Genomic DNA, 26,700 nt, shown 5'->3' on the forward strand with positions numbered 1-26,700 from the left:
TTTCCTCCGGGCACTCCGGTTTCCTCCCACATTCCAAAAACATGCATTTAAGGTGAATTGGCCGGTCCAAATTGTCCCTAGGTGTGATGAGCGAGTGAGTTGTCTGTCCCTGTGTGCCCTGCGATTGGCTGGCAACCAGTTCAGGATGTCCCCTGCCCACTGCCCGATGATTGTTGGGATGGGCTCCAGCACCCCCGCGACCCTACTGGGGATAAGCAGTGTAGCTAATGAGATGAGATATTATATAGTCGTCTCTTTAATCAGGGTTGGCATGTACAGGTCGAGGTTTTAAGCCAGAGTTTGTGTTTCCAACAATAATTTAGAATAGAATAGAAAAGAATAGAATGGAATAGAATACAGGACAAGACAAGACAAAAGAAGAGAAGAGAAGACAAGACAAGACAGGACAGGACAAGAGAAAACAAGAGAGGACAGGACATGACAAGAGAGGGCAGGACAGGACAAGAGAGGACATGACAAGAGAGGACAAGACAAGAGAAAACAAGAGAAAACAAAGAAATGAAATTCAATAGAATAGAATAGTCTTTATGGTCATTGATATCAACGATGTGAAACGCTGTATGCAACGAGATTAGACTTGGCACTCCAGAGTGAAACATGTAAAAAGACTTAAAGAGAAAAAAGAGAAAGAGTATCAGAATAAACAGGCAAAGTAGATCATTACAACGCAGTGCTTGGAAAACTGGTTACATGCCAGGTTGAGAGTTTGAATAATGGATTTTAGCTGGGTTTGGTTGACGTTATAATTGGTTGAGGTTTCAAATGTTTGTGAATTTCCAGTGGTGGTATTTTCCATTTTTAGAATGATTGAAGCGAATGCAATTGTTCAATGTCAACGATGTGACGACAGAGACCTCTAGTGGTGACTTGGAAAAGTCTCAGAAAACATGTTACGTGTGTAAAGAAACACGTTTTATTTAATTTTAAAAACAATTCTGAAATAAAATCCACACAAACACAAAAAAAACCTTTACATGTTATCTTAAAACATTTTTAGGATTATATAATTACATTTTCATTGAAAACAGTTGGCAGGGTCAGCTTCCCCGAGGAAAAGCAACTTCCTTTATTTGACACCTGCCTTTGTTGACGTCAGACGATCTCCCTTTGGAGAAGCTTATGTAACAATTCTATAAGAGACTTTCAGCTTAGAAGCGGTTCAAGGTCACCGTGGTCTTCAGGCGTGTCCTTGTCGGCTCGAGGATGCTCTTCGGCGATGGCCGCCGCTTCGATTTCGTCCTCGCCGTCCACTTCGATTCCGATTCCGCACACCACGCTGGGAAGAGGAAATATTTAACTTATTAGATATGTTTATTGCGATTTAATTAGGCTTTTTTTTTGTTACATTAAATGTTATTGCACTACTTTTCATTGCACTACTATTACATGTACTATTCTTTCATTGCACTAATTTTATAACTTCAGTCTCTTGTCTCTTAGCACTAGTCAAGTCAAGTCCATTTTATTTGTATAGCCCTTAATCACAAAGAGTCTCAAAGGGCTGCACAGACCACATATTATTGCAAACCAGACTATTATGACACCATCCCCTGATCTAAAACCTACATGAGGATGAGGAAAAACTCAAAAACCTCAACATGAGGAAAACAGCATAAATACTTTGTCGATATTCTTGCCTGACGGAGCTGTATATTACTATTCTCTTTAAAGTTTTTATTACATGTTTACGCTGGAGTGCCATGTCTAATCTCGTTGCATAAAATGTTGACAACGTTGATATAAATGACAATAAAGACAATTCAATTCATAGCTGTCTGTGGTAGCATGGCTAACATGGATATTTGATGTCTTTAGCGGGATATGGCAGCCTAAAATTTTTCACATCCATAGCCATGTATGGCAGCCTAGCTAAAACAGATGTTTGGCGTCTAAAGCAGCCTACGGCAGCCTAGCTAAAAATTGATCTTTCATGTCTATAGTTGTCTATGGCAACTTAAATCAAATTGATCTTTGACGTCTATAGCAGTCTACAGCAGCCTAACTAAATCTTTGACATTGATTGCAGTTTATGGAAACCTAGCTAACATGGATATTTGACGTTTATAACGTTCTATAGCAGCCTACTGAAATTGATCTTTGGCATCTATAGCCGTCTAGGCAGCCTAGCTAAAACTGAACTTTGCCGTCTAAAACAAGTCTATGGCATCCTAGCTAAAATGGATCATTGAAGTTCATTGCAGTCTATTTTTTTATTTATTATTCATCCAGTATCAACCATCAACATGATATCTACCAGCAATCATTTTGTCACGCGAAGCTATCGACGCGACTCGTCGCCTTCGATCGGCGCCGTTATTTTTTTAGACCCAACTGCTGTGTTGGGAGTCATAAGGTGACCAAACCCCCCAATTCCAACCCTTAATGCCGAGCGCCAAGCAGGGAGGGAGGCAATGGGTACCAATGTTGTAAGTCTTAAATATGACTCAGCCGAGGCTTGAACCAGCGACCTCCCAGTCTCGGAGCGGGCGCCCTACCATCTAGGCTACCGAGCTGGTCTCTCTATGTTAGCCTATTTAAAATTGATCTTTGACGTCTATAGCAGTCTAGAGGAGGCTAGGTAAAATGAATCTTGGGCGTCTATGGCCATTTATTGCAGCCTAGCTAAAACTGATCTTTGAAGTTCATTGGAGTCCATGGGAGCGTATTCAAAATTGATCTTCGACATCTATAGCAGTCTCTGGCAGCCCAGCTAAAATGGAAATTTGAAGGTCATTGCAGTCTATGGCAGCCTATTTAAAATGGATCTTTGACATCTATAGCGGTCTGTGGCAGCCTAACTAAAATGGATAAGTGGCATTTATAGCTGTCTATAGGCTTAATTGGCGCCAACAGCCCGGACAACTAATTGGTGGACACTCTCTTTTTAAACCCCCGGCTTCCTCTTGGAAGCCGTCAGATCGTTATGCGAACTGTTGCCTTCAGCTCAGTAAGCTTTTCGTCTGACTCCATTCCTGCTGTTTTTTTCTGCCTGATCTTTGTTGCCAGACGGTTTCCGGACCTGACTACGCCCCATTCTGCCTGCCTGTTACCTGACCTGTTTCGCCCTGTTACCTGCCGACCTCGCTTACGAACTCGACACCGCCTTTGATCTCCAGTCCCGGGCAACGACTGGCTATTCCCGCCTGTCTCCGATCCTCCTCGCCTGACACGGATCCGTCAGCCATCGGATCGTGGAAGCAAGCCCCTCTTTTATCAATAAAAACTGAGAAAACGAGCGCTATTGGGTCCCGTCTCCGTTCCTGGTTTGTGACGGAACTCACATAGCACACAAAAAAGTACACGTGTCACACATGACTTCACTGCCAATGGAACACTTCTGTTTCCATTCGAAGTACTTCCTGAGTACTGCTTTTGTGTGTACCCAATGCAACAAAGCACATAAGAGGATCACATTTTCCTACATAAGGCTGACTTGCCAAAAAAGTGCACCTTTGCACTAAAATTTGTTTGCTAAGCACTTTTTCCCCAGAAAGCGGCACAAAAGGTCCACATGTATAACGTTAGGTTGAAGTCCACACGAGAATTTTCCAATTGGGTAAGAACTGTAACAGGCTTCTGAGTTCTGCAAGTTATTTATTGTACTTATTACGAAATCGCAGATAGGGTGGATCTGTGAAAGTACGAGCATTAGCAAATCACTCTAATACAGTGGACCCCGGGATACAGCGTTCCTTTGCCCTCTTTTTAAGGCATTTTCCCCCACTATGCAAATTATTTCACACGCCCCTGAAATTCAAACTTTGCGCTGTTTGTGCCTATGATGAGTTAGGTCTCTTACATGCCCTTCTATCATTGGTCAATGTCTTTACAAAATCCTATGGTTTTAAGGTTTGCATTTATGCTAAAGGGAGAAGTAAAAACTTAATAACCATTGTAACGAACCTTGCGATTATCAAGAAATATGAAGAAGGTGCACAAATTACTACCCTCGCTATGTTGCATGGCCAAAACCAACAATCAGAACTATTATTAAAAATAAAGCAGTGATTAAAGAGCAAATATATTTTCTAAGAGTACGGAAATCCTTACAGGTGGAAGCTTTAAAATCTTTTTCATTTTTAATCCCCCCATTGCTGTCACCTTCCCCACATAGCATCCACCCGCTACTCCACTTTACCGGCTCGAGTCACATCACACCAAAGGTAATTACCATTTCATTTTTCTTTTACATACACTACTGTTCAAAAGTTTGGGGTCACACAGACAGTTTTGTGTTTACGAAGAAAATGTCACACTTTTATTTATCAAATGAGTTGTCCAATGTATGTTCTTTTCCCCAAATGAATCTATTCATTTTATTGGCCAGTCTCAGATATGGCTTTTTCTTTCCCACTCTGCCTTGAAAGAATCTTGGAGTCGCCTTTTCACTGTAGATATTGACACTGGTATTTTACGTTTTTTTATTTAACAAAGCTAGTTGAGGACCCGTATCTGTTTCTCAAACTAGAGACTCTAATTTACATGTTCTATGGCTTAGTTGTGCCTTTCACTGTGCTGTTCTCTGAAAGGAGTAGTATACTCTGTTGTAGAACATCTTTTCAGTTTTAAGTCTCTTGGAATTTTTCTGCATGAAATGGCCTTCATTTCATAGAACAAGAAGACTGTCAAGTCTTACATGAAAGTTTTCTTTTACTGACTATTCTGAAGTTTAATAACACCCGGAAATGGGATACTCGAGATACTCGATTTACTCAAAAGAAGATAAGTTTTATAGCTTCTCTAAGCAGCTAAACTGTTTTCAGCTGTGCTAACATCCTTCCCTGAGGGTTTTTTAATCATCCATTAGCCTTCTCACGGAATTAGCTAACACAATGTACTATTAAAACACTAGAGTGCTGGTTGCCAAATATGGGCCGCTGTACATCTCTGTTAATCAGGGGTTTCCAAAGTGGTGCCCGCGGGCACCAGGGGGCCCCCTAAGGACAGTTGAGTTGCCCACGGACCGGTTCTGAAAATAGCTCACCAGTGCTGGGTCGTTGTTGCTTTCTAGTACAAATATTTTTTATCGGTTGATTTGAATTTAATCAACACTATTATTAATAATTAACCTGGTGACATAGTAACAGCATAGTAATAACATAATTCAAAAAAATACGTTCCAGTTTATGGGCTTCATGGACAAAAACGATCTATTTAAGTATTGATAATCATTTTTAAGCAATTAAATAAGAGAGTAGAATAAAAATTGATTTGTGTACTAAACAAATGTATTTATCGACTTGTTATTAATATATTTTACAGGAAATACATAAATCAAATTCCAAAATATGGGTTTTATAAAGCGAATGAGAAAAAAATGTGCAGTTTTAGTTAACAATATAGCTACTTTTTTAGCTTTCTAGCTAGGTACAATCCCTCCTTTTTAGCTATTTAGCAAGCTATCTTCCCGCCTTTTTACCCGTTTGCATATCTAGCTAAACTTTTTTGCTAGTTTTCAAGCTAAATGTTGGCCTCTTTTTTTTAGCTTTCTATCCTTCTATTTAGATGGCTTTTTACTCTTTTAGCAAGCTATCTAGCTTCCTTTTCATTTTCTATCTGTTTAGCTTTATAGCTAACCATCAAGCTACCGATTTAGCTATTTAGCAAGTCATCTAGCTTGGTTGCTATTTTATAAATGCAAATAAAACTGGGTGCCCTTTGTGCTAATTAGAAACAAAAAATAGCTTGAAAAAGGTTGTAGATATTACATTGAAAAGCAGGCATTTGCAGTTAAAATAGTCATTTGCCATGTGAACAATGTATATGTTGTATTTTCTAATTACTTTGATGTTTCCTCATTCGAAAATTACGTTTCTAAGCGACCTCAAAACATTTGAACCGTAGTGTATACATCTATTTATTATGTTATTTAACAATATGTGCGTGTATTCACATAAGTAATACTTACTATATACCAGTTTGTCACATTTGATTTTCTCTTTAAATGGTATTTTATCGTTTTGATCTGGGGAAACGGGGTATGAAAGGCATTAGATAACTAACGTAGGTTTCTATAACCCGCTATTTCACCATCAATTTCACCACCTCACAATGGATAAATGTCATATCCTCTATATAAACAATGCAACTCTGGAGGTCTAACTCACTCACCCCAGCAGCATAATCGGTATAATACAGAGCCCAGCGCCGAGCAGGAAGACAAAACCAGGGTACCAAGCCACCGTGGCGGCATATAAAGTGTTGAAGAGGGTCCCCGACACGTTGGATGTCAGCACCTCCGCAAAAGACAGCAAGGCAAATAGGGCACCTGCAGGCGGTCAGAATTAAACAGGGAATGCTTCCGAGTGCATTACTGAAACTCACCCTGCTCTGACTTAGAAATTATTTTGGACATCAATGACCTCAGCACGGCAAAAGGCATGATGGAAAACAACATCGGAATCCTCGCTGAGGAAGACAAGAGAAAAAACACAATCAAAATGGTGGAAAAGTTGTTCTACGTTGAGGGATGGGAACATCATTTTGAGCTGAAGTGAGGAGGTAATTCTGAAATGGGGTAACTTAAAATTTGGAAATTGTTTAAAAAGAGTAGGATCAAGGTAAATTCAAAGCACTTGCTTTTCCCGCAGGCCAAATGTGGCCCGGCACAGTTTTATGTGGCTTTCGAAACAATGCTGAGAGAAGCATATGAGAAAAGTCCGTCAAACAATGCTCACTGGATGTTGTCAAAGCCAGGTGGCACTCGCAAAGCACCCGCTGTAGCTGTAACTACTTGCTAACTACCCTTAATCAACCAGAGAACATTGGAGACACCCACCTCAGATTTTTTTACTTAAGGGTGGGGTGCGGTATTTCAAAACTCAAAGCTGGAGATGGCGTCAGAGTAATACAGTGATCCCTTGGTTATCGCGGTTAATGGGGACCAAAACCACCCGCGAAAAGTGAAAATCTGCGAAGTAGCGACGCCCCTTCAAAAATGCTTTAAAAAAAAAAATTACGAAAAAAAATATATATTTTTTTTATGATTATATTTTATTATTATTATTTTTTAGACCCGCGAAGCTCTGAACCCGCGGACGTGGAACTGCGAAGTAGCGAGGTCCCACTGTACATGATTTGTGTGCATTTCTCAGACGCGTTCCAATAAACTCTTCTTTTTTCATCTCTTTGGGGGTTTGTTCTGCCCTGAACAGGCCTGATTAAAGTAATATAAAAGCAGATAGGCGCGATGGAAAACAAAGCATAAGGTCTCTTTGAACTCAGTGAAATGGTAAATGGTCTGCATTTATATAGCGCTTTTCAAGTCGCTTTACAATGTGCTTCACACTTACCCATTCACACACACATTCACACACCAATAGGGAGTCAGCCATGCAAAGCGCCTACCTGCTTAGTGGGGGCATTAGGGATTCAGTGTTGGTCATTGTTAACACATACTTGCTAGAAAAAATATTTAACTTTCGACTTTTTAAGGAAACCTCGGACTACGCACCCCACCTTTAAAATGTATAAATAATAAATATATAAGGCACGGGTGCGGTGTTTAAGGCAACACCAAATATGCAAAATCTAAAAAATAGCACCTGGGTGTCTTTGCAGGGGTTCAAAGAAGCTTTAGCTCCTCTTTATAATCTATATAAAACAGCAAAGTTCTAATAGTCAGGTAAACATTTTTATAAAAAAATAAAAAACATAAAGTCCTATAATTGTCATGATTACCGATGTGAATCAGCTGTGCCCACTCCTTTGGCGCCAACTGCCACGGGTTCTGATTGGCTCCCTGTCACTATTTGAACTCAGTCCTGTCAATCTCCTGTTGTCAGTCCGTCTGCGAACCTCGGTGTATACTGGGCTAGCCTTTTTCGATCCTGACTCCCACCTGTCCCATTTTTGCTCTCGTCTGTCTCTGGCTACGACCCGTTTCGATCCTGACCACGTCTGCTCTCCCGTCCCGACTTACGACCCGTTTTTTATCCCGACCACGTCTGCTCTCCTGTCCCGACTATCGACCTGTTTTTCCATCCTTGACACCGCCATCGCTTGCTACGGAAGATCCACTTCCGTGTTCGGATCACAATCAGAGTACAAGAGTGACTTGCTTCCCGCGCCTAGCAAACGCCGGATCATGGGCGCAGCCCTTCCTCTTTGCTTTAATAAAACATGTGAGAAACGGAACGCAATTCGGTCCTGTTTCTGTTCTGGTCCTGGCAATAGTTCAAACATTTAAATTATTGTTTGTGAGTTTTCTTTGTCACTTAACGATCTGCATGAGTTTTCCCTGATTTAAATAAACAATAGTTGCCATTTTTTAACACAAATGCACCGTTGATAAGTAAAGATAAAACATGAGGGGAGAAAAGCTCAATTATTGTTTTATGATCAAATTTTACATTGCTGAATCATAATTTAATTGTGAGCCTCAGAAAAGACGCCCAACCCCCCAGCTGAGGCACACTTTTCATGCCATTAATTGACTAGACCGGCCCACGTGACAATGTTCTTTCTACCATGTGGCCCCTGAGCTAAATGAGTTCGACACCCCAGTTTTAGATTCTTCAAAAGACCCCCCATGACAATGTGAAAGAAAACCTGGCCATGCTCTAGTACAGGGGTAGGGAACCTACGGCTCGGGAGCCATATATGGCTCTTTTCATGAGTACATATGGCTCTGAAATAAAATGTAAATATTGCACATCTCTCTGTGGCGTTCCAAAGTCAATTGATTTCATCCCGATTTTAGTACATATAAAGCCGAAGCAACTCAATGCAGAAGTTGGATAAGAAACCATTTACACTGATAAATAAAAACACTGGCAAACGACTTTGATTGGGTGAGGAGTACAGGTGGGCAGATCCCTGCATACAGCGCAAAGCACTTCCTTCTCTCTCTCTCTCTCACTCAGTTCGGTCGACACCGAAAGTGAATGTGACGATATGCTTATCATTTGCAGTCATTTGTGACATTTTTACAAAAGAACTTTGCATGCACATTGTTTTGAAACCGTTATTAAGGACAAATCTAACGGCAAAAATTTGCATCAACACTCTTAACTGAAGGTGGAAGACAATTTGTAAATGGCATATTTATATTAATTTGAGACACAGGATTTGGCATTATTATCATTTCATAGATTTGATTAAATCACCAAATGACACACAGTGAAATAAAATGTGCTGAACAATGAGCTTTTGTCTAGAGAGCGTGTTTGGCAGTTTTTTTGAATTTTGTCTGAAAATATATGGTGTGGCTTTCTCAATTTCTTTTTGAAACATTTTTTTGCTTTTATGGCTCTTTGGGCCAAAAAGGTTCCCCACCCCTGCTCTAGTATCTCACCTAGAAAGATCATCAACGTAGTCTTGGAAAAGGCCACCATGATTACACCCGTGGCCAAAGACAAGATCCCCATCAGCACTATGAGCAGAGGCGGAGTGCCACAATATGTAAACACGGCCACGCCAGCGAAGCTAACAAGGAAGACGGTGGTAGACAGGGCCGAGCCGTAGCCGATGAGAATCTCCGTCCAGCACAGCGGCTCCTTTAACTCATACAGCACAATTGAGGAGAGGCTACCCATGGAAGCGAAGGAGAAACTGGTAAAGGTGAACACCAGGAGGAGCAGCAGTGTCCGCCTCTTGGAGCCGGCCCTGGCGAACATCCGGGAGATGGCCGAGAAAACCTGCATCACCGCCTCCCGCTTGCTCACGCTCCCAACGTCCGGCGGCGTTACCGTTTCCTCCAGGATGAACACGGCGTAAAAGAGCACCAGGACCTGGAACCCGGCCGAGGTCAGGAAGGGACCCTCGAATCCTGCCGCCCTCTTGAAGTAACCCGTGGAGAGTGCTGCCACGCCCGATAGCAACCCGATCATCATGTCCAGCCCGGCCATGCGCAGCGTCATTCTCCGCCCGCTCCCGGCGCTCAAGTCGGCCACGTACGCGAAACATCCGCCCAGGAAAGTGCCGAGCCCCCCGAATAGGGCGGACAGCAGTGAGGCTCCGACCAGAAAGTACACGTTGAGCTCCAAGTAGGACACAGCCAGCAGGGACAAGGTGTAAAGTAACGTGCCCACCAGCGGCAGGACAATTGCCACCTTGCGCCCTGCTCGGTCGCTGTACGCCACCAGTAGAAGGGTGACCAGCAACGACGGGACGGCGGAAAGGATCTGGGAGTATGTCGAGAACAGAGATGCCTGCTCCTGCACCTCCTTGGGGTGAAAGACACAAACAAATGTAGTGTATTAACAAAAAGATAGTCGAAAAAGTAACATACTTTGCTAACCCAAGAAGACATCCGCAGGTTCAAGAGCGTTTTCCATTCGGGCCCCGGTGCTGTGGAATGCTCTTTCCCCTGAGATTGGATCTGCAACCTCAGGGGAACTGCTTATATCTAGGTTTAAAACACACTTCTATTCTATAGCTTATGAATGACCTATATTTCACGTTGGCAATATCCGTGTATTATTTGTTATTCAGATTCAGATTCAGATTCAGATTCAGATCTACTTTATTGTCATTCTAGTACACGTGTATACAGAACGAAATGTCGATGGATCTGACTCCCTGCTAGCCTCTGGGAAGAGGTACTGCAGTGTGCGGTGCAGGACCACCAGGCTCCGCAATAGTCTAGTCCCCCTGGCCATTAGACTGTTAAATGGTCAATCTAACATATAGTTAACTTAAATCTAAACGGCTGCTAATTTGACTTTTGCACTAGTGGCAGTTTTTTATAGCTTGCCACTCCTTGCACATTTGATCTCTGCACTATTGTTACTTACAGTGTTATTACTTACAGTGTTATTGTTTACAATATAATGGTACTGTGTACCTGACTTGTTAACCTGACTGCCCATCTTGCACATCTGGTTAGCGTCTCTTCTTGCACTATCGGCACTATGGTAAATAACACAATACAGCTTTATTTATATCTGTACACTGAAGGACACTGAGGGAAACTGTGACAGTCAGTATCAGGGGAGTCTGCGTCCAGATGGTCAGTGTTCAATGGGGTCTCGTCTGGGAGACCCATACCCAAAGGGATAATGTTTTCAGAGCACTGTGATGGGCTTTCCGTATTGTCACTTGAAGTATGGTCAACATCTTGTTCGGGGATGTGCTGACTTCCTCGACTGGATGTATCAACACTGCGAGAGTCGGACTGGGCATCAGATCTGCTGTCTAGTGAGTTATCCTCTACCTCTGGATGAACTTGCTCTTCACCTGCCTGTATCACCCAGTTTACTGTACGGACATCACTGTCTTCAACCGCGTCAGGTAAATCAGGGCATACATCACTTCCATGCATAGCAGCGTCAGACTCTGAGTGTTCAGATTCGCTGGCCAGATCATCCTCACAGGGCAAGAAGCTAACAGAGAGCAGCAAATTCCTGTGAACTACCTTCTCTTTGCCCGTCAGACAATCCTTGACTCTGTAGACATTGAGATCAGGCTTGACTGATATGACTTCATACGGGGTTGACTCCCACTTATCTGCAACTTTGCGTTTCCCCGGGACACCTCTGTTGGCGATCAACACCCGGTCTCCCACGACGAGAGGTGATCCTTTGGCGCTACGGTTGTACAGCTTGGCATGACGAGTCTGTTCTCTGAGAGTATTCCTCTGTACAATTTGAGCAGCTTCATGTAGATCTTTCTTCAGATGGCGTACAAAGTCAGAGTAGCTGACAACAGCATCATTGGTATTAGCATGTTGAAACATGACATCGACAGGGAGACGAGGGATCCTACCAAACACTAGGTAAAACGGTGCAAACCCTGTTGTCTCATGCTCTGTGCAGTTATAGCAGAATGTGAGCTGCTGCAGCATTTGTGGCCACTTTGCTTTGGGCTGAGGGGGAAGGGTTCTGATCATATCTCCCAATGTTCGGTTGAATCGTTCTGCGATGCCATTTCCCATGGGGTGGTACGGAGTGGTATGGGATTTCTGCACCCCTGCCATCTCTAGAAGCTCTTTGATCAGTTTGCTCTCAAAATTAGCTCCCTGATCAGAGTGGATACGCCGTGGGAAACCATAGACAAGGAAGAAATCCTGCCACAGACGGCGAGCAACTTGTTTGGCGGTTTGATTTCTGCAAGGGAAGGCGTGCGCCATCTTGGAGAAATGATCAGTTACGACCAGGACATCTACAGACTTGTTCTCTTGCTCAGCAGTCCAAAAGTCTATACAGACCAACTCCATAGGCTCAGAGGTGACTATGTTCTTGAGTGGTGCACGGTTGTGTGGTTCCGGTGTTTTCCCTACTACACAGCGCTGACAGGATTTGACATAATTCACAACATCACGTTCCATGCCATTCCAGAAGAATCGTTGCCTCACCAGAGACAAAGTACGGTTCTGGCCTTGGTGACCTGCTGAGTCATGTAAACCTTGAAGGACTTTCTGTTTCAATGAATCAGGCACCACAAACTGGAAGATTTTCTTGGCCATGTGAGGATCTTTCCTTATTTTGTAGAGCATGCCATTCTGTATGGTGAGTCTGCTCCAATGCTTCAGTAGTTTCATCACACTAGGCGACTCGACAGCTCTCTCACGCCTGGTAGGTCTCTTGTGTCTATGCACAAAGTACATGGTCCTGCTTATTGTGTTGTCCTGTTCTTGTAAACCAACAAGCTGACTCTGTGGGAGTGCCGTTGACTGATCTCCCTTCTGCAGAAGATTGAAGTTGGCGTCTGTTCCCATCACTTGACCCACGCCACCAGTGGACTGAGCACTGAAGACAGCAGCAACCTCTTCTGATGTCACAGAACCATTGGAGCCTGATGGAATTGCCCTTTTTACTGACTCGTCTGATGTCCCAGCACTCTCGTCTAAGAGCGAAGTATAGGGCTCGGTAACAAGGCGATGACCCACACATGACCGTACAAATGGCTCACGGCTCAGAGCGTCGGCTACGATGTTCTTTGGTCCGGGAATGTACTTCAGGTCAAAATTGTATGCAGCTAGCTTCGCTACCCACCGCTGTTCACACGCATCAAGTCTTGGTTTGGTCAAAATGTATGTAAGTGGGTTATTGTCGGTCCACGTGGTAAAGTGTCTTCCTTTCAACCAATGGCTGAATTTATCACATACCGCCCATTTCAAGGCAAGAAATTCGAGCCTGTGTGCAGGGTAGTTGAGCTGGGAGCGAGAGAGCGTCTTACTTGCAAAGGCGACTGGTCTGGCTACTTTTCCACCAGGTGGCAGCTGTGACAGGACTGCTCCAATCCCATCAAAGGATGCGTCGACAGCCAGAATAAACGGCGCATCAAAATCTGGGTGGGCCAGAGTGACACCTGTCACGAGGTCGTGCTTCAGTGTTTCAAAGGCGTTCTGGCATGCATCGGACCAATCTGCAGGCGTCAGCTTCACTTGACCTTTCTTGCGGGCTCTCTTGCGCTTATGCTTGTCACCAGATTCAGATGTGAGCCTGAACAGAGGTTTTGCCTTCGCAGAACATGCTTCAATGAAGCTTTGGAAATACATCACCATGCCTAGAAAAGATCTGATTTTACTAGGGCATGGCGTCTTGCCATCCGACTCCATTAGATCAGTGACTTGTACGTCATTTATCGCTCTCACTTTCTCGGGGTCAGTCCGAATTCCATCCTCACTGATGACATGCCCAAGAAATTTCACAGTCCGTCTGAGGAAAAAACACTTTTTGGGTGCGAGCTTGAGGTTGTGTTCCTTAAGGCGAGTAAACACCATCTGCAGGCGTTGGAGTGCAACTTCCTCTGTGGGGGCAAACACCATCAGATCGTCGAGGTAACATAATAGGCTCATGAAATTCTGATCACCAAATATTGACATCATCATCCTCATAAATGTTGCTGGGCTGTTGCAAAGTCCCTGAGGGAGCCGGTTGTACTCGTGAAGGCCGAATGGTGAGGAGAATGCCGTGTACTTTTTGTCGTCAGGGTGCAAGGGGACATTGTAGTAGCCTGACGTCAGATCCATTGTGGAGAAAAAGGCATTTCCCCCAAGTGCGGCCAAAGCATCAGCTTGATGCGGTAGTGGGTAGGCATCCTTTATGGTTCTTGCATTAAGCCTTCTGAAATCAGTACATACCCTTAGTTCTCCATTCCGCTTCCATATGAGAACAAGCGCAGATGCATAGTCGCTAGTCGACTTCTGAATAATTCCTTTCTCTTCCATCTCGTTCAGAGTCGTCCTCAGTTTTTCATACTGACTTGGTGGTATACGTCTGTAGGGTAGACGGAACGGCTTATCATCAACAAGGTGGATACGATGTACAAACTCTTTGGCCTCTCCACAGTCCATCTTATGGCGAGAAAAGATTGACTCGAATTGTTCGATGATATGAAGGAGCTTGTCTTTACACTGCAGCGAAACCTCACATGACTTCAGGTCAATGTCTTGCAGTCCCAGAGCTTCCAATGCACGCATCATGTCCTCTTCTGACCTGGGTCGGACCTCTTTGCTCTGTACACTCTGCACGTTGCACTTGACCTCCTCTGCATTGGGCAGGTCTTCCGCTGCGATACAAGGAGACACATCTGCAATTTTCCTGTTTCTTCTCAGCACCACAACTCTGTCCGTGGGATTAAAGACTTTAACAGGCACCCATCCATCTCCCCAGAGTGGAGTAACAACTCGTCCGACAAGGACTTGTCTGGGCGCAGCCTTTGATTGGGTTGGCTCAACGACCACTGTGCTGCCCGCTGATGCCCCGGCCAACTCAGGTAACTTGCCCCAAATAACGTACTCGGTCCGTGGATTCAGCGTCACGCAACTCTTGATCTTTACTGTCCCTACCTTGTCTGGAATGCAATCACCTCTCCATCTCTCTGTGTTGGAAAGCATTGACAGGAATTGACTGTGGTTATCGGACAGACCGTTGTCAGGAGTGGAAACTAATCTCCAATAGCCATCAGTACTTTTCAATTGAGTCAAAATATATTTGATGGCATTGCTGCCAAGGATCATCTGTTCTGTCTGGCCTGGCACCACCATTACTGGTATTATCATTTGGCACCCGTAAACTGTGACGTGAATGTCGTACATATCTCTGGGAGAAACTTGGTGTCCACCGCAGCTGTACAAGCCATCGACCCGCTGTCCAACAGCGCTCTGAAAGTGGGGCCTTCTTGCACAAGTACAGGTGTGTAAAACAGTTCGTCAGTCTCCGCTATTCTCTGAAACCCCTGAAAGATCAGCTTCTTCGATGGAGGTATCTTGTTGCTATACAACTCATAAATTGATTTATTGTCTTGCATGTCAGGCTTCACATTAGTGGTGGGAGGTATACTCAGTTGATCTGCACTGTTCTCCCCTAAGCGCAGATCAGTTAGTTTCCCTGAGGCAGCGGGACAACTTTCGTCACTGGACAATCACGTCGAGAATGCCCTGGGGCATGGCAGTGAAAGCAAAGGTTTTTGTCTCGGCAATGAGAGAGAGCACTGTGTTCGACTTCTTTGCAAATGATACATGGCTTGGCAGTGAAACCATTTATTCTGGCTCCAGGTCGCCTGGTTGGAGCTCCCCCTCTCTCTTGAAACTGGTTCGAAGTAACACGTATCAGAACTTTCTCCAACATACTAATAACGTCCGTTAGAGAGACATACTGTGGGCTCGAAGTCTGAGGTGGCTCGTGCACGAGGGTTGGACCATGGTTCACCTCAGCTTTGTGTACGGCAATTTCCGCTCTATTCGCAGGTTGTTGTAGGGAATCTGCTTTGTAGCTCTTCTCAGCGTGGTATTCATTCAGCACCTCTAGTACCTCACATGCTGACCACTTTTCGATGGTTTTTGATCTGTAAGTGAGTGCCAGTTCCTTGCATGGGCAGTTCCGAATAAACATGCGAGTAACCTCTATTTCAGGGTTGTCAAATGTTTTGCCCTGCTCACTCAAGCACTCAGAGGCAAGGTCAGCTGCTCTGTTTAGTCTCAGCCAGTAGTCATAGGGGTCTTCCTGGTCTTTGGGCAAAGTTGAATAAAAGTCAGCTAAAGGGACAGCAGAGTACTTGGTACAGCTAAAGTATTTCCTGAGAAGACTATAAATCATGTCAGGGCGGGTATAGACGTCTATATTACTGTTTCTAATGCTAAACCTAACTACATCTTTAGCTTTTCCTCTCAAATGTATAAGGATTTCCTCTGCTTGCTCTTCAAGTCTCACATCACTCCTTTTTATAAATGTCCTCATTAGATCTTCCCACTCATGTATTGTTATTGAGTCTGAGCCATCCCCAATAAATGACGGCGGTTCCTTAACCTTTCTCTGCGTTACCACCTGACTCAATCTGTTTGCTTCATCTTGTGTGGCAGCAGCGTTAGGTGCTACTATATTACGTGACTGTATATTTGTGAATATGCTATCAGCCAATTTATGTCCTATCTCCTGAACAATATTTGTCATCTGATCAGCTACACCCTCAGAAACGTCACTTGTGCTCTGAGTAAACATGTTTCAAAGATCCGCTGCTTTGTCTTGAGTAAAGTCAAGAAATTAAATCGGATTGTAATCATTATCATCTGTTTCTAAGCACTGGACTGTGGAGAAGCCACAGTGAGTGACCACCATGTTTCTTTACAACATCACACTACAGCGTGCCACTGGCATCACACATGCCATCCATGGAAACTTCTCAGGAACAAAGATGCAAGAGATTGTTGTTTCCAGGGGGAAGATCATAGAGTTGCTCCGGCCAGACGCAAACACGGGAAAGGTGCACACGCTACTCACAATGGAAGTGTTTGGGATTGTGCGGTCACTAATGGCCTTCCGGCTCACAGGAGGAAACAAAGATTACATTGTCGTTGGAAGTGACAGCGGTCGTATCGTCATCTTGGAATATCATCCGTCCAAAAATATGTTTGAGAAAATTCACCAGGAGACATTTGGAAAGAGTGGTTGCCGCCGCATTGTACCAGGACAGTTTTTGGCAGTGGACCCCAAAGGCAGAGCTGTCATGATAGGAGCAATAGAGAAACAGAAGTTGGTTTATATACTGAACAGAGATGCCGCAGCACGACTAACTATTTCCTCCCCACTGGAGGCCCACAAAGCCAACACACTGGTATACCATGTTGTCGGTGTGGACGTTGGCTTTGAAAATCCTATGTTCGCCTGTCTTGAAATGGACTATGAGGAAGCTGACAACGACCCTACTGGAGAAGCTGCAGCCAACACTCAACAGACACTCACGTTCTATGAGTTGGACTTAGGCTTGAATCACGTGGTCCGCAAGTATAGCGAGGCTCTAGAAGAACATGGAAACTTTTTAATCACAGTTCCCGGTGGTTCTGATGGTCCAAGTGGAGTTCTGATCTGTTCCGAGAACTACATCACATACAAAAATTTTGGAGACCAGCCTGACATCCGCTGTCCTATTCCACGTCGCAGGAATGACCTTGATGACCCAGAGCGTGGTATGATATTTGTTTGTTCAGCAACCCACAAGACGAAGTCCATGTTTTTCTTCTTAGCCCAAACGGAACAGGGAGATATTTTCAAGGTCACCCTGGAAACTGATGAAGAAATGGTCACAGAAATTAGGCTGAAGTATTTTGACACAATCCCAGTGGCAACATCCATGTGTGTTCTGAAGACCGGCTTCCTGTTTGTGGCTTCAGAATTTGGAAATCATTATCTTTATCAGATTGCCCACTTGGGTGATGACGATGAAGAGCCAGAGTTCTCCTCTGCAGCCTGGTCATCCTCATGTGTGGTCCCTTCTCAAGGTTCCTTCATTTTCCTCATGTTAAGGTTTTTGAGTTTTTCCTCGCCCTCATGTAGGTTTTAGATCAGGGGAGGGTGTAATAATAGTCTGTAGTTTGCAATAATATGGGGTCTGTGCAGCCCTTTGAGACTCATTGTGATTAAGGGTGTTACAAATAAACATGACTTGACTTATCTTGGCTTAACCCTACACTTTAGCGCAGTGATCGAAAACCTTTGCTGAGTGTTTGTACCTTTTTCAATGCCAAATTGAGTGATTTTACGCTTGTGCTTGCAGTTTTCTTTTATTCTAGAATCAAAAATGGTAAAATAAGAAAAGGACTATTTCAAATATTGTCCAATGCACACCCAACCATCAAATTGTATGAAAAAAGATGAGTTTTTTCAGGCGTATCAAGAAAAGTCACATACTTGCACGCGCAACACAAGCAGCTAGACAGAGGCTGCAATGATGATTTCAGCCAGAAGATGGTGGTGTTTAAGGACTTTCAAGGTCAATTTTCCATTTTTTCCAGTACCATTAAAAGAGAAAATCAGATATGAATCATGTGTTTTCCAAAGCCACAAATATATCTGCAATTTCTTATATGAGAATTTTGATTTTGGGTGTGCATTTATCAAGGCATGATTTTTAGATCTTGAGTGAATTGCAAATATATTTGTGGATCTGAACAATACGTGTGTAAATATTTTTGAGACAAATCTCTCCTCATATAGGTGTTGGGTGAACATGACAGTAATCGGTAGCTAACATTTTTAGTTCTTAGTTCTTCCCATTACAATTTACCACTGGGAAACAATACTGTAATTCTTTGCATGGCCCATAATTAATGTCCATAATTGATATGTAATCCTTGCATTAAAACACATTTTATAGTGCCCTGTTTAGGCGCGACATGTAGAGGGAGATGATGCTTCATGGAACAATGCCATACAAACAAATGCCGTTAATCACGAGGAAAGAAAAAAATGCACTGGCAAAGCAAGACCACAACAGAGCAGTGTCTGCGTCCTTTTTGAGCAGTCTTGTTGAGAAACATGATAACAGTTTTAAACATTTACAAGCACTTCACACAGAATACCGGCACGTGTTGATCCTTTAAAAACCAATATTAAGCATTCTCAAATATTTCAAGCACCCATATGAACCCTATTTTATGAGCAATGGACTGATTTAACGTCTGATGATATTCATGTGGCCCGGACCTATGATACATTAGTAAAAGTATCAATGACAAAAAAATATAAAATAATAACAATATTAATAATTAATAAGTCTATATCTACTATGTATCCACTAGAACACTACAGATCTAGATGACAAAGGAAAAGGCATTCACATTTACTGTATATTATCATCACACTATTTTACTGTTAGTAAGCATTGTGTAATTTTAGCATTAAGTTAATGCAAATCAAAGCTTATCAGATCATCACTGGCCACTTACCTGGAAATAGAAAGTGTGGTTGTCGTGGTCGCTGCCATTGGGGGATCCACATATCGACGTGTTGTCGGACTCTGGATAGCTGCTATTGGTAAGTTTCTGCCACAAACGGTGGTACACGTATTGCTGAACCAGCGGGTAGGTAAGGAATGTGGAGAAGGCGTAGAGCGCCACCACGGGCTCCACCAAGTAAAGACCTTTCATCCTGAGCTGAATTCAATGGTTCTGTTAAAAATAAAATAATAATAAATATTAACAACAAATTTGAACAAACAGGAATAATTTGGAACGGAATCAAGCTCTTTTTCCCTTTGAAATTATTGGGAAAAAAAAGATTTCTCACAAGTGGGAGGACTCTTTACACCATCAACAACAGTGACCAGATGATGAAAAAGCTGTATCTGAGTAAGATCAGGAGGCTTATCCCGCAACTGGTAGCCATGGAAACTAGTACTATCTGTTTCATGTGGGGGAGCAAACCCCTACCCAAAAACCGGCCTGCGGATCGGATGGGCACCTCCGAGCTGCACTTGCCTAATACACACCACAGAAAGTGGTGCCCGTACAACCCAGGCGGTTATGGGATCCGTGAACAGTGATCAAAGGTGGGAAAAACATCACGTGAAGAAGAATGTATATGAATATTATCATTTTCTTGTTTTAATTAAGCAAATGGTTGAACTGATAACAAAACTAATCCTGGTTAGCTATCATCAACCTTAGCGGAGAACAATATCTTAAAGTGCTGATCTCGCCAGTATACAAGAACTACCATGTAAAAATGGCCTATCCTAATATTATTTGTTTAATCTGATTAGAAGTATTTTATTACATGTTTTATTCTGCAGTGCCATGTCTAATGTCGTTGTAAACATTGATAACTCCGTTATTATCAATGACAATACAGACAATTCTAATTGGAATCTTCACAAGTTAAGGGTATTGTAATTGTTTCAATAATTTAAAAAAAAAGTCATTTTCCCGCAGCATTAAATTGCTTTAACTTGCCCAGAAATTAGATTCTTTTAAACGGATATTTTCACAGATGCAGTAAGAGAAATATAACCCCTTAAAAACCTTAACATGCAATAGATAATACTATGAAAAAACTAATCCTCTAGCTTCAAATATTTAAAAAACAAAACAAATATAACACTTCCTTTAGCAACGCCTTTGGTGCCTCAGTTCCTCGTATTTGTTAACTTTAGTACACAATGTATTCCAACATTAGATTATTGATAATGTTATTTAGCCACCGTTTAACCAATTTAACCTTCATTTTTTGCATAACTAGTTTCATGTGCTTCAAACTACTGACAGGCAAATTCTTGCATGAATACACTTCGGTTGTTGTCTCTAGATACACACAATGTCCTAATATACAATTTTAACAAATGTTGCAAAGATTTTGAAATACTTCTTACCTATTTAGTAAGCATGTTATAACGTCTTCGTTTCAGATCAGACCACGGGATAAAATTGACCACGGATCTTATCATTGTGCGGGACTGTCTTGTTGTGAAACCATTAAACCACGCCCACTTCGAGATCCAATTGGACGGTGTTGCCTCAGGTCCGTTGCCATTGGCTACTGTCCACTGTCAGTTAACATACGACCTGGGAGTCAGACTGACAGTATGTGACTTCTGGGTTTTAAACCTTTTCATGAATCTTGATTACTGAAATGTGTTTTAATGCGGTATTATCATCTTTTACTCCGAAGGTATGGTGTAAAAGTAGTCGTATGTCATTTGCTCATCAAGCAAATGTCACCCACATCCGATTGGTCAGCAACGATGACCCCTCGTACCATTGGATTTTAGTTAAAAAAAAGAGATAAATATATTTTTTTCACAGACTCATGTTTATTATAATCAATCATCTTATATACGGCATACAATGAAATATGCCATACTATATAAATTTTGGGGGGGAAGTGTCGTTAAACTAGCTACATCCCGCCTATCTTTAGCCGAAACTCTGCTCCTATTGGTCAGTTAGTACTGTCAACTATAATCTGACGGACGAGTCCATTCTTGCATTCCTTGTTTACTGTATTACATTCAACCCCCAAAAATGCTAATTGTTTAATTGTATGTTTGATTTTCACGTGTTTTCAACATTTGTTTCATTTTTCCAAGCTCCAATATGCCATAAAAGAGCGTAGGTTGACATTGGATCGTACCATCGTTTTAACACAGGGGGACGGATTTTTTTCTGTTGTGACAGCGGAGTCGCCACCCGGAGGTGAGACTCGCTAAGAACGAGAAAATCCTCTTTTCCTTTACCTGTTGTTTTAAAATATTTTAATGTCAAAGTCAATGGATTTGTCGACAGTTGGACTCCCATAAGTGGCTTCCCTAAAACTCCCACCCGAGGTGAATGCTTGTTTGTTTAGGTAAATGCCGGTTTGACGCATCCATCCACATTACGACGGAAAGCTAGCGAATCAGCGATTAGGGCTAGCTAGCTAAAGCTAACGCGGCTAAACCGAATCGCCATTTTATGAAATATTGTTTATATACTGAACGGGAACCGTAATTAATTAGCATTTACAATACATTAACGATAAATGTATGGTTTTATTATGGTTTTAAATTAAAGTCGTGACTGTCTGTGCGTGTCCGCCGGCCTCTTGTGCCCCCTAATAGATTTTAATCCACATTCAGTCACCATTAGTGTCGTAAAGCGGGGTTTTACATGTTGATTTATCCGATATATATTTTTCCGTTAATATATATTTTTCAAGCATTTCCTAAATGACATAGAAGGTTTCGGGTGTGTTGGGTTGTGATTGTGAAATAATTTACCATCCGCATTGAGGAAATCATTCGGAGGATAGTAGTCAAGTCATGTTTATTTGTATAGCCCTTAATCACAAAGAGTCTCAAAGGGCTGCACAGATCAAAGACTATTGCAAACTACAGACTATTATGACACCATCCCCTAATCTACAACCTACATGAGGGCAAGGGAAAACTCAAAAACTGTAAGTCAAGTCATGAGTATTTGTGACGCCATTAATCACAAAGAGTCTCAAAGGGCTGCACAGATCGAAGACTATTATGACACCATCCCCTTAAATTGTCAACACAAAATATAAGTTATTCATATGCTATAGTATAAATAAATGGCAAAACCGTGCACCAGTTGGTTAGATCACCTGCTTTAATTTATTATTTCCTGGGAGGATATGTTTGTTACCCTTGCTGCGTGGTTTTAGCTGTACAATAAATACTACAAAGCAATACTGGTATAGGCTACTCTCATAGATAATACTGTAGACCCCGGGATACGACTTTTTTCTTTGATATCGAGCTTAGTTTCCATTGTTATCATTCACTTGGTTTTCCCCTTAGCATCACTCAAGTCTTGGGACGTATTGCTAAATACATTTAAGTTGGTTAGGCAAGACTCTAAACTGAAAAAAGTGAGAAATTTATCATTGTGGGAAGGAGTTCAGTCAATAACGCACGTATTGGCATCTTCATTAAGCTGTGACGCCAACCAATAGCTGACCTCCATCTTATATGTAGTTGACCAATAGCAGACAGGCATGTTAAAAACGTAACTCAACAAATGGAAAGTTTGAATCTTGAGTTTTTGGGCATGTGAAAGAATGTGTTTTTTATGACGTATACCGTGAACGGTAATACTGTAGTTCGGAAAATCCCGTATTGAGGGGCTGCAGAAACATCTTACTCCACATCATAAAGTGAAAACATGGTAATATGGGGACATCGTATCCTGGGGTCTACTGTACTACTTTCAAACAATCAGAGTATTAACGCGACCCAAAACAGATACTTTAAATAAATACTCATCCAGTCCCAATTCTCTTTTTAGCATGGGAATAGAGTGAAGAGAATGTCCTCTTAGTCAGTAAAATACTAGCTTATGTGTTTTTTTCTGTAGTTTAAAACACACTTCTATTCTATAGCATATGAATAACCTATATTTTATGTTGACACTAGCTGTGTATTATTTGTTATTGCAACATCCATTGCAGCTTGGTCATCCTGGAAGGGAGATTACCGTATGTGCAGTCCCTTTTCATGGTTTCTTTATTTTCCTCATGTTGAGGTTTTTGAGTTTTTCCTTGCCCTCATGTAGGTTTTAGATCAGGGGATGGTGTCATAATAGTCTGTGGTTTGCAATAATCTATGGTCTGTGCAACCCTTTGAGACTCTTTGTGATTAAGGGCGTCACAAATAAACATGACTTGACTAGCCAATGAAAAAAAACCTTAGATATGATATGCCACTTGAGGAGCTTAATCTACACAAAAGTATTTTTTTTGCTTCCATCTTGTGGCACTTAGGTGTGCATTATAAATTAGGACCAAGAAAATGATTTAAATTGTAGGAATATTATGATCGTTGGAAAAAGATAAGTAAAATGACTTCCTCACCGATTATGGGCAGCTTTTTTCTTGTTCTATTGTTGCTGCCTCAAGCAAAATGAGTATGGTAAAATAATTGCACGCTTCTTGAAGCAAAACACACTGAAAGTCGCATTGATACATCTTCTAGTATCAATCAATGGGACTCAAATTTTACTGTATTTTCGCTGTATATTCAGGTTTTCATTGAGTTTTTACAAATTCTAAAAGTGATCTCTTTCTCAAGATCCAATAGCGGGTCATTACATTAGGCATCAACAATGGCCTTCAGCAAAGGTTTTCGCATCTACCACAAGCTGGACCCGCCTCCATACAGCGTCATTGTGGAGACGCGCAGCCGAGAAGAGTGTCTCATGTTTGAATCCGGGGCAGTTGCCGTCCTCTGTAAGAAGTTCAATTTGAAGTCCGCCACCGTTTGAATGTACTGCCTGATTCACGTTTTGACCATCATTTCTTTTAGCGGCGGCTGAAAAGGAAGCTATTAAAAATACGTATGCCAAGATAGTGGACGCCTATGGCATCTTGGGGGTCCTCCGGCTCAACTTGGGTAAGTTACACACAAAAAATAGTTTAACAGTCTGATTTAATTGAAAATTGGGCTGCATTTAAAAGTCAAATAGTCACCGACTATTGTAACAATTAGTCGAATAATCAAATTATTATTCATTTTTTCTTCAGTACCTGGTTAAGTTAATTTAATGATGTGAAAAATGATAAGATCACAAGAAAAATGGCCACGATCAAAAATACATCTTTTATTGAATCTACTGATGATTCATACAAAAAAGAATCCCTGTAAACCAAGAACAGGTTCATTAGCAGCAGTAGAACAGTAAATAAAACAAATAGTATGTACATTTTGTGAAGCACATTCGGTGATCAACTGCAAAGTCTGGAACAGAAGAAACTAATGATTCACAACAGTCTGAAATCAAACAGTTTTAACAACTACTGTTTGTTGATTTAAACGCTTTCACAACTGATGTTTTTTCTTGAGATTGCATTCATTTAATATCAAATCTGTGTGTCAGGTACAGCCTGGCATAATGCTCAAGCTCTCTTTTATATCAAAACATACACATATGAAATATACAATGCATGTCACCAAAATGGTATGGCTCTTATCAAAGTGAGTCATAATCTGTTTCATTCAACTTTCCGACGTGATCTTTAAATGTTTGTGCAACTCAGCTACTAGCGTTATACGCAATGTCTGCTTTGAAAACTTCTCAAGTAGTCTTTTAATTGATCGTATCTAAGCCAAAATGTTCTCACACTTTAATACTTCATGTTAACGCCGCCATTTCTGTATGTTTATGTTACTGCTCGAGACTGAGATGCTATTGCGCATGTGTCCGGCGACAATAGTCAACAATGGAATTTCTATTAACGTTTTTTGTCGTTGCAGCCCTAATAGTCAAAAAGGGAGTTTTTTTCATTACTGAACGACTGCTTAGTCAATTGTTATAATTTTTGGTTGAGAATTTGTCCCTAAATGTACATGTATAATAACCATAAACATAGTAATGTATGCACAATAAATCATGTTTTTATTTGGTCCTTAATGATTATTTTAGCAATTATTTAGTTGAGTTGAGATTGACTGGTTAAGAGGATTCATATGTATTTGTATTTTTTTGCACATGTGTTGTGTAGAGCTGGGCGTTATTGTTTTTCAAATCACTTAAATCAACTTTATTTATATATATATATATATATATATAATATATTTATATATATATATATATATATATATATATAAAATAATATAAATTATTTCATGTCAATGTTTGGAGAGAAAAAAAATTGACGGTGTTATAGACAGTTTAATGTTAAATAAAACAAATCCCTTTCAAATTGTTTTTATTAAAAGTTTTGCTCTTACTAAGAAAAAAAAAAAATTTTACTACAGTAAAGTGAAGGTTATATTTTAAGATTAAATCTCCCAACCTCACGTTATGTAAATCCAGCTTCGGACGCCCATCTTGTAATCTGCTTTCTTTTGTCCTTTGCACGACCTTGATGGCTGAAAGGGGGATGGTGATCTGTCTTTAGAGATACAGTGAACAATTTCTCACTCTCTTACTGTTAACAAATTTGAGACTTTCATAAGACATCACTTTAATGAACCTAAATGATGCACCAAAATTCGTCACCAAGCGTATAGAAGAACCAACACACGATGCAAAACAAAAACAAATAATTAGACACACATTATACACCAAGCATATTGTTTCATTTTACTAAAGTGTGCTACCTCAATGCTAACATACACTGCAGAAACGGCAAGTTGGGGTCATTTAATTTGGATAGACTTTAAAAATGTATACATCTTCTACATTAGGGCTGCACAATTTTTGGAAAAAAATAATTGCGATTTTTCAGACCAGTATTGCAATTTCGATGTGATTTTTGATTTTTAAAGAAAAGTGCATTTTTTGTGATTGTTTTGTTTTTTTGTGAGAAATCACATTAACATGTTTTAACCTTGAGAAAACAGCATCCTTTTGGGGGATCTTTCTTAGGGTTGCTGTCTGCACACTTGGGTATGTGGCATAGAGTGCTGCTTGCAAACTTTGCCTCACCTTTATGGGCTAGTGCAGTTAAAACTTGCCTCTGATTGGTCGATGTGACAAGTATGGTTGGCCAAACACTCCATCATTCGAATAACAAAGAGGGGGGGGGCGCAGTTTCTGGCATTTGCACCAGGTCAAATCACAATATTTATTAGATTTCGGTTAATCGTGCAGCCATATTATACATCAAAACTGGCACAAAGGTCTGATAAATCTTTTTAAAAAAAATTCTTCTTTGCATACCGCAGGCGACTCCATGCTTCACAGCCTAGTGGTGGTAACAGGCTGCAGCTCAGTGGGCAAAGTTCAGGAGTCTGAGGTGTTCCGGGTGACGCAGACTGACTTTGTGTCTTTGAAAAACGACCCCGGCGATGAGGAGCGCATCGCTGAGGTGCGCAAGGTGCTCAACTCAGGCCACTTCTACTTTGCATGGTCTGCCTCAGGCATCAGCATGGACTTGAGCCTCAATGCTCGTCGTCGCATCCTGGAAGACACCACGGACAACCGCTTCTTCTGGTAGGACTGAAGAAGATAATGATTAGGCGATGAATCTCAGAATGTTCATTAGATTGTTAGGGGGAAGAAAGGGTTTTGAC

At 41.6% G+C, this 26,700-nt stretch overlaps 2 protein-coding genes and 1 pseudogene across 2 annotated transcripts in view; 2 read left to right on the top strand and 1 right to left on the bottom strand.

Annotated features, from left to right (window-relative positions):
• Window positions 1-520: 520 nt before the first annotated feature.
• Window positions 521-20,652, bottom strand: LOC148349144 (lysosomal proton-coupled steroid conjugate and bile acid symporter SLC46A3). Its single transcript, XM_088321093.1, has 6 exons — window positions 20,551-20,652; window positions 19,130-19,351; window positions 9,317-10,187; window positions 6,346-6,429; window positions 6,133-6,289; window positions 521-1,297 (listed from the first exon to the last, which is right to left on the bottom strand). Exons 2-6 carry the CDS (start codon window positions 19,328-19,330, stop codon window positions 1,165-1,167), a joined length of 1,446 nt encoding a protein of 481 aa, XP_088177219.1. The 5' UTR covers window positions 19,331-19,351; window positions 20,551-20,652; the 3' UTR covers window positions 521-1,164.
• LOC148349145 (splicing factor 3B subunit 3 pseudogene) lies at window positions 16,422-18,409 on the top strand (annotated as a pseudogene).
• A 706-nt stretch (window positions 20,653-21,358) lies between the features above and the next one.
• The window catches only part of LOC148349146 (polyphosphatidylinositol phosphatase SYNJ1-like), a 30,103-nt gene continuing 24,761 nt past the window's right edge, over window positions 21,359-26,700 (top strand). Inside the window, 4 exon segments of the mRNA XM_088320885.1 lie at window positions 21,359-21,504; window positions 23,755-23,912; window positions 23,989-24,075; window positions 26,353-26,620. Of these exon segments, the coding sequence (XP_088177011.1) occupies window positions 23,789-23,912; window positions 23,989-24,075; window positions 26,353-26,620 (479 nt within the window). The 5' untranslated portion in view covers window positions 21,359-21,504; window positions 23,755-23,788.

This window comes from Urocampus carinirostris, chromosome 17 (assembly GCF_059441175.1).
Source record: "Urocampus carinirostris isolate Australia breed hairy pipefish chromosome 17, RoL_Ucar_1.0, whole genome shotgun sequence".
In the NCBI taxonomy this organism is placed as follows: domain Eukaryota; kingdom Metazoa; phylum Chordata; class Actinopteri; order Syngnathiformes; family Syngnathidae; genus Urocampus; species Urocampus carinirostris.

Excerpts from the sequence above, each read along its gene's own strand:
- LOC148349144 (XM_088321093.1), bottom strand. The coding sequence starts at position 19,330 with ATGAAAGGTCTTTACTTGGTGGAGCCCGTGGTGGCGCTCTACGCCTTC. Across the intron at positions 6,430-9,316 it reads TACGTTGATGATCTTTCTAG|CGAGGATTCCGATGTTGTTT; the intron begins GTGAGATACTAG and ends TGTCTTCCTCAG. Across the intron at positions 6,290-6,345 it reads AATTTCTAAGTCAGAGCAGG|GTGCCCTATTTGCCTTGCTG; the intron begins GTGAGTTTCAGT and ends GACCGCCTGCAG.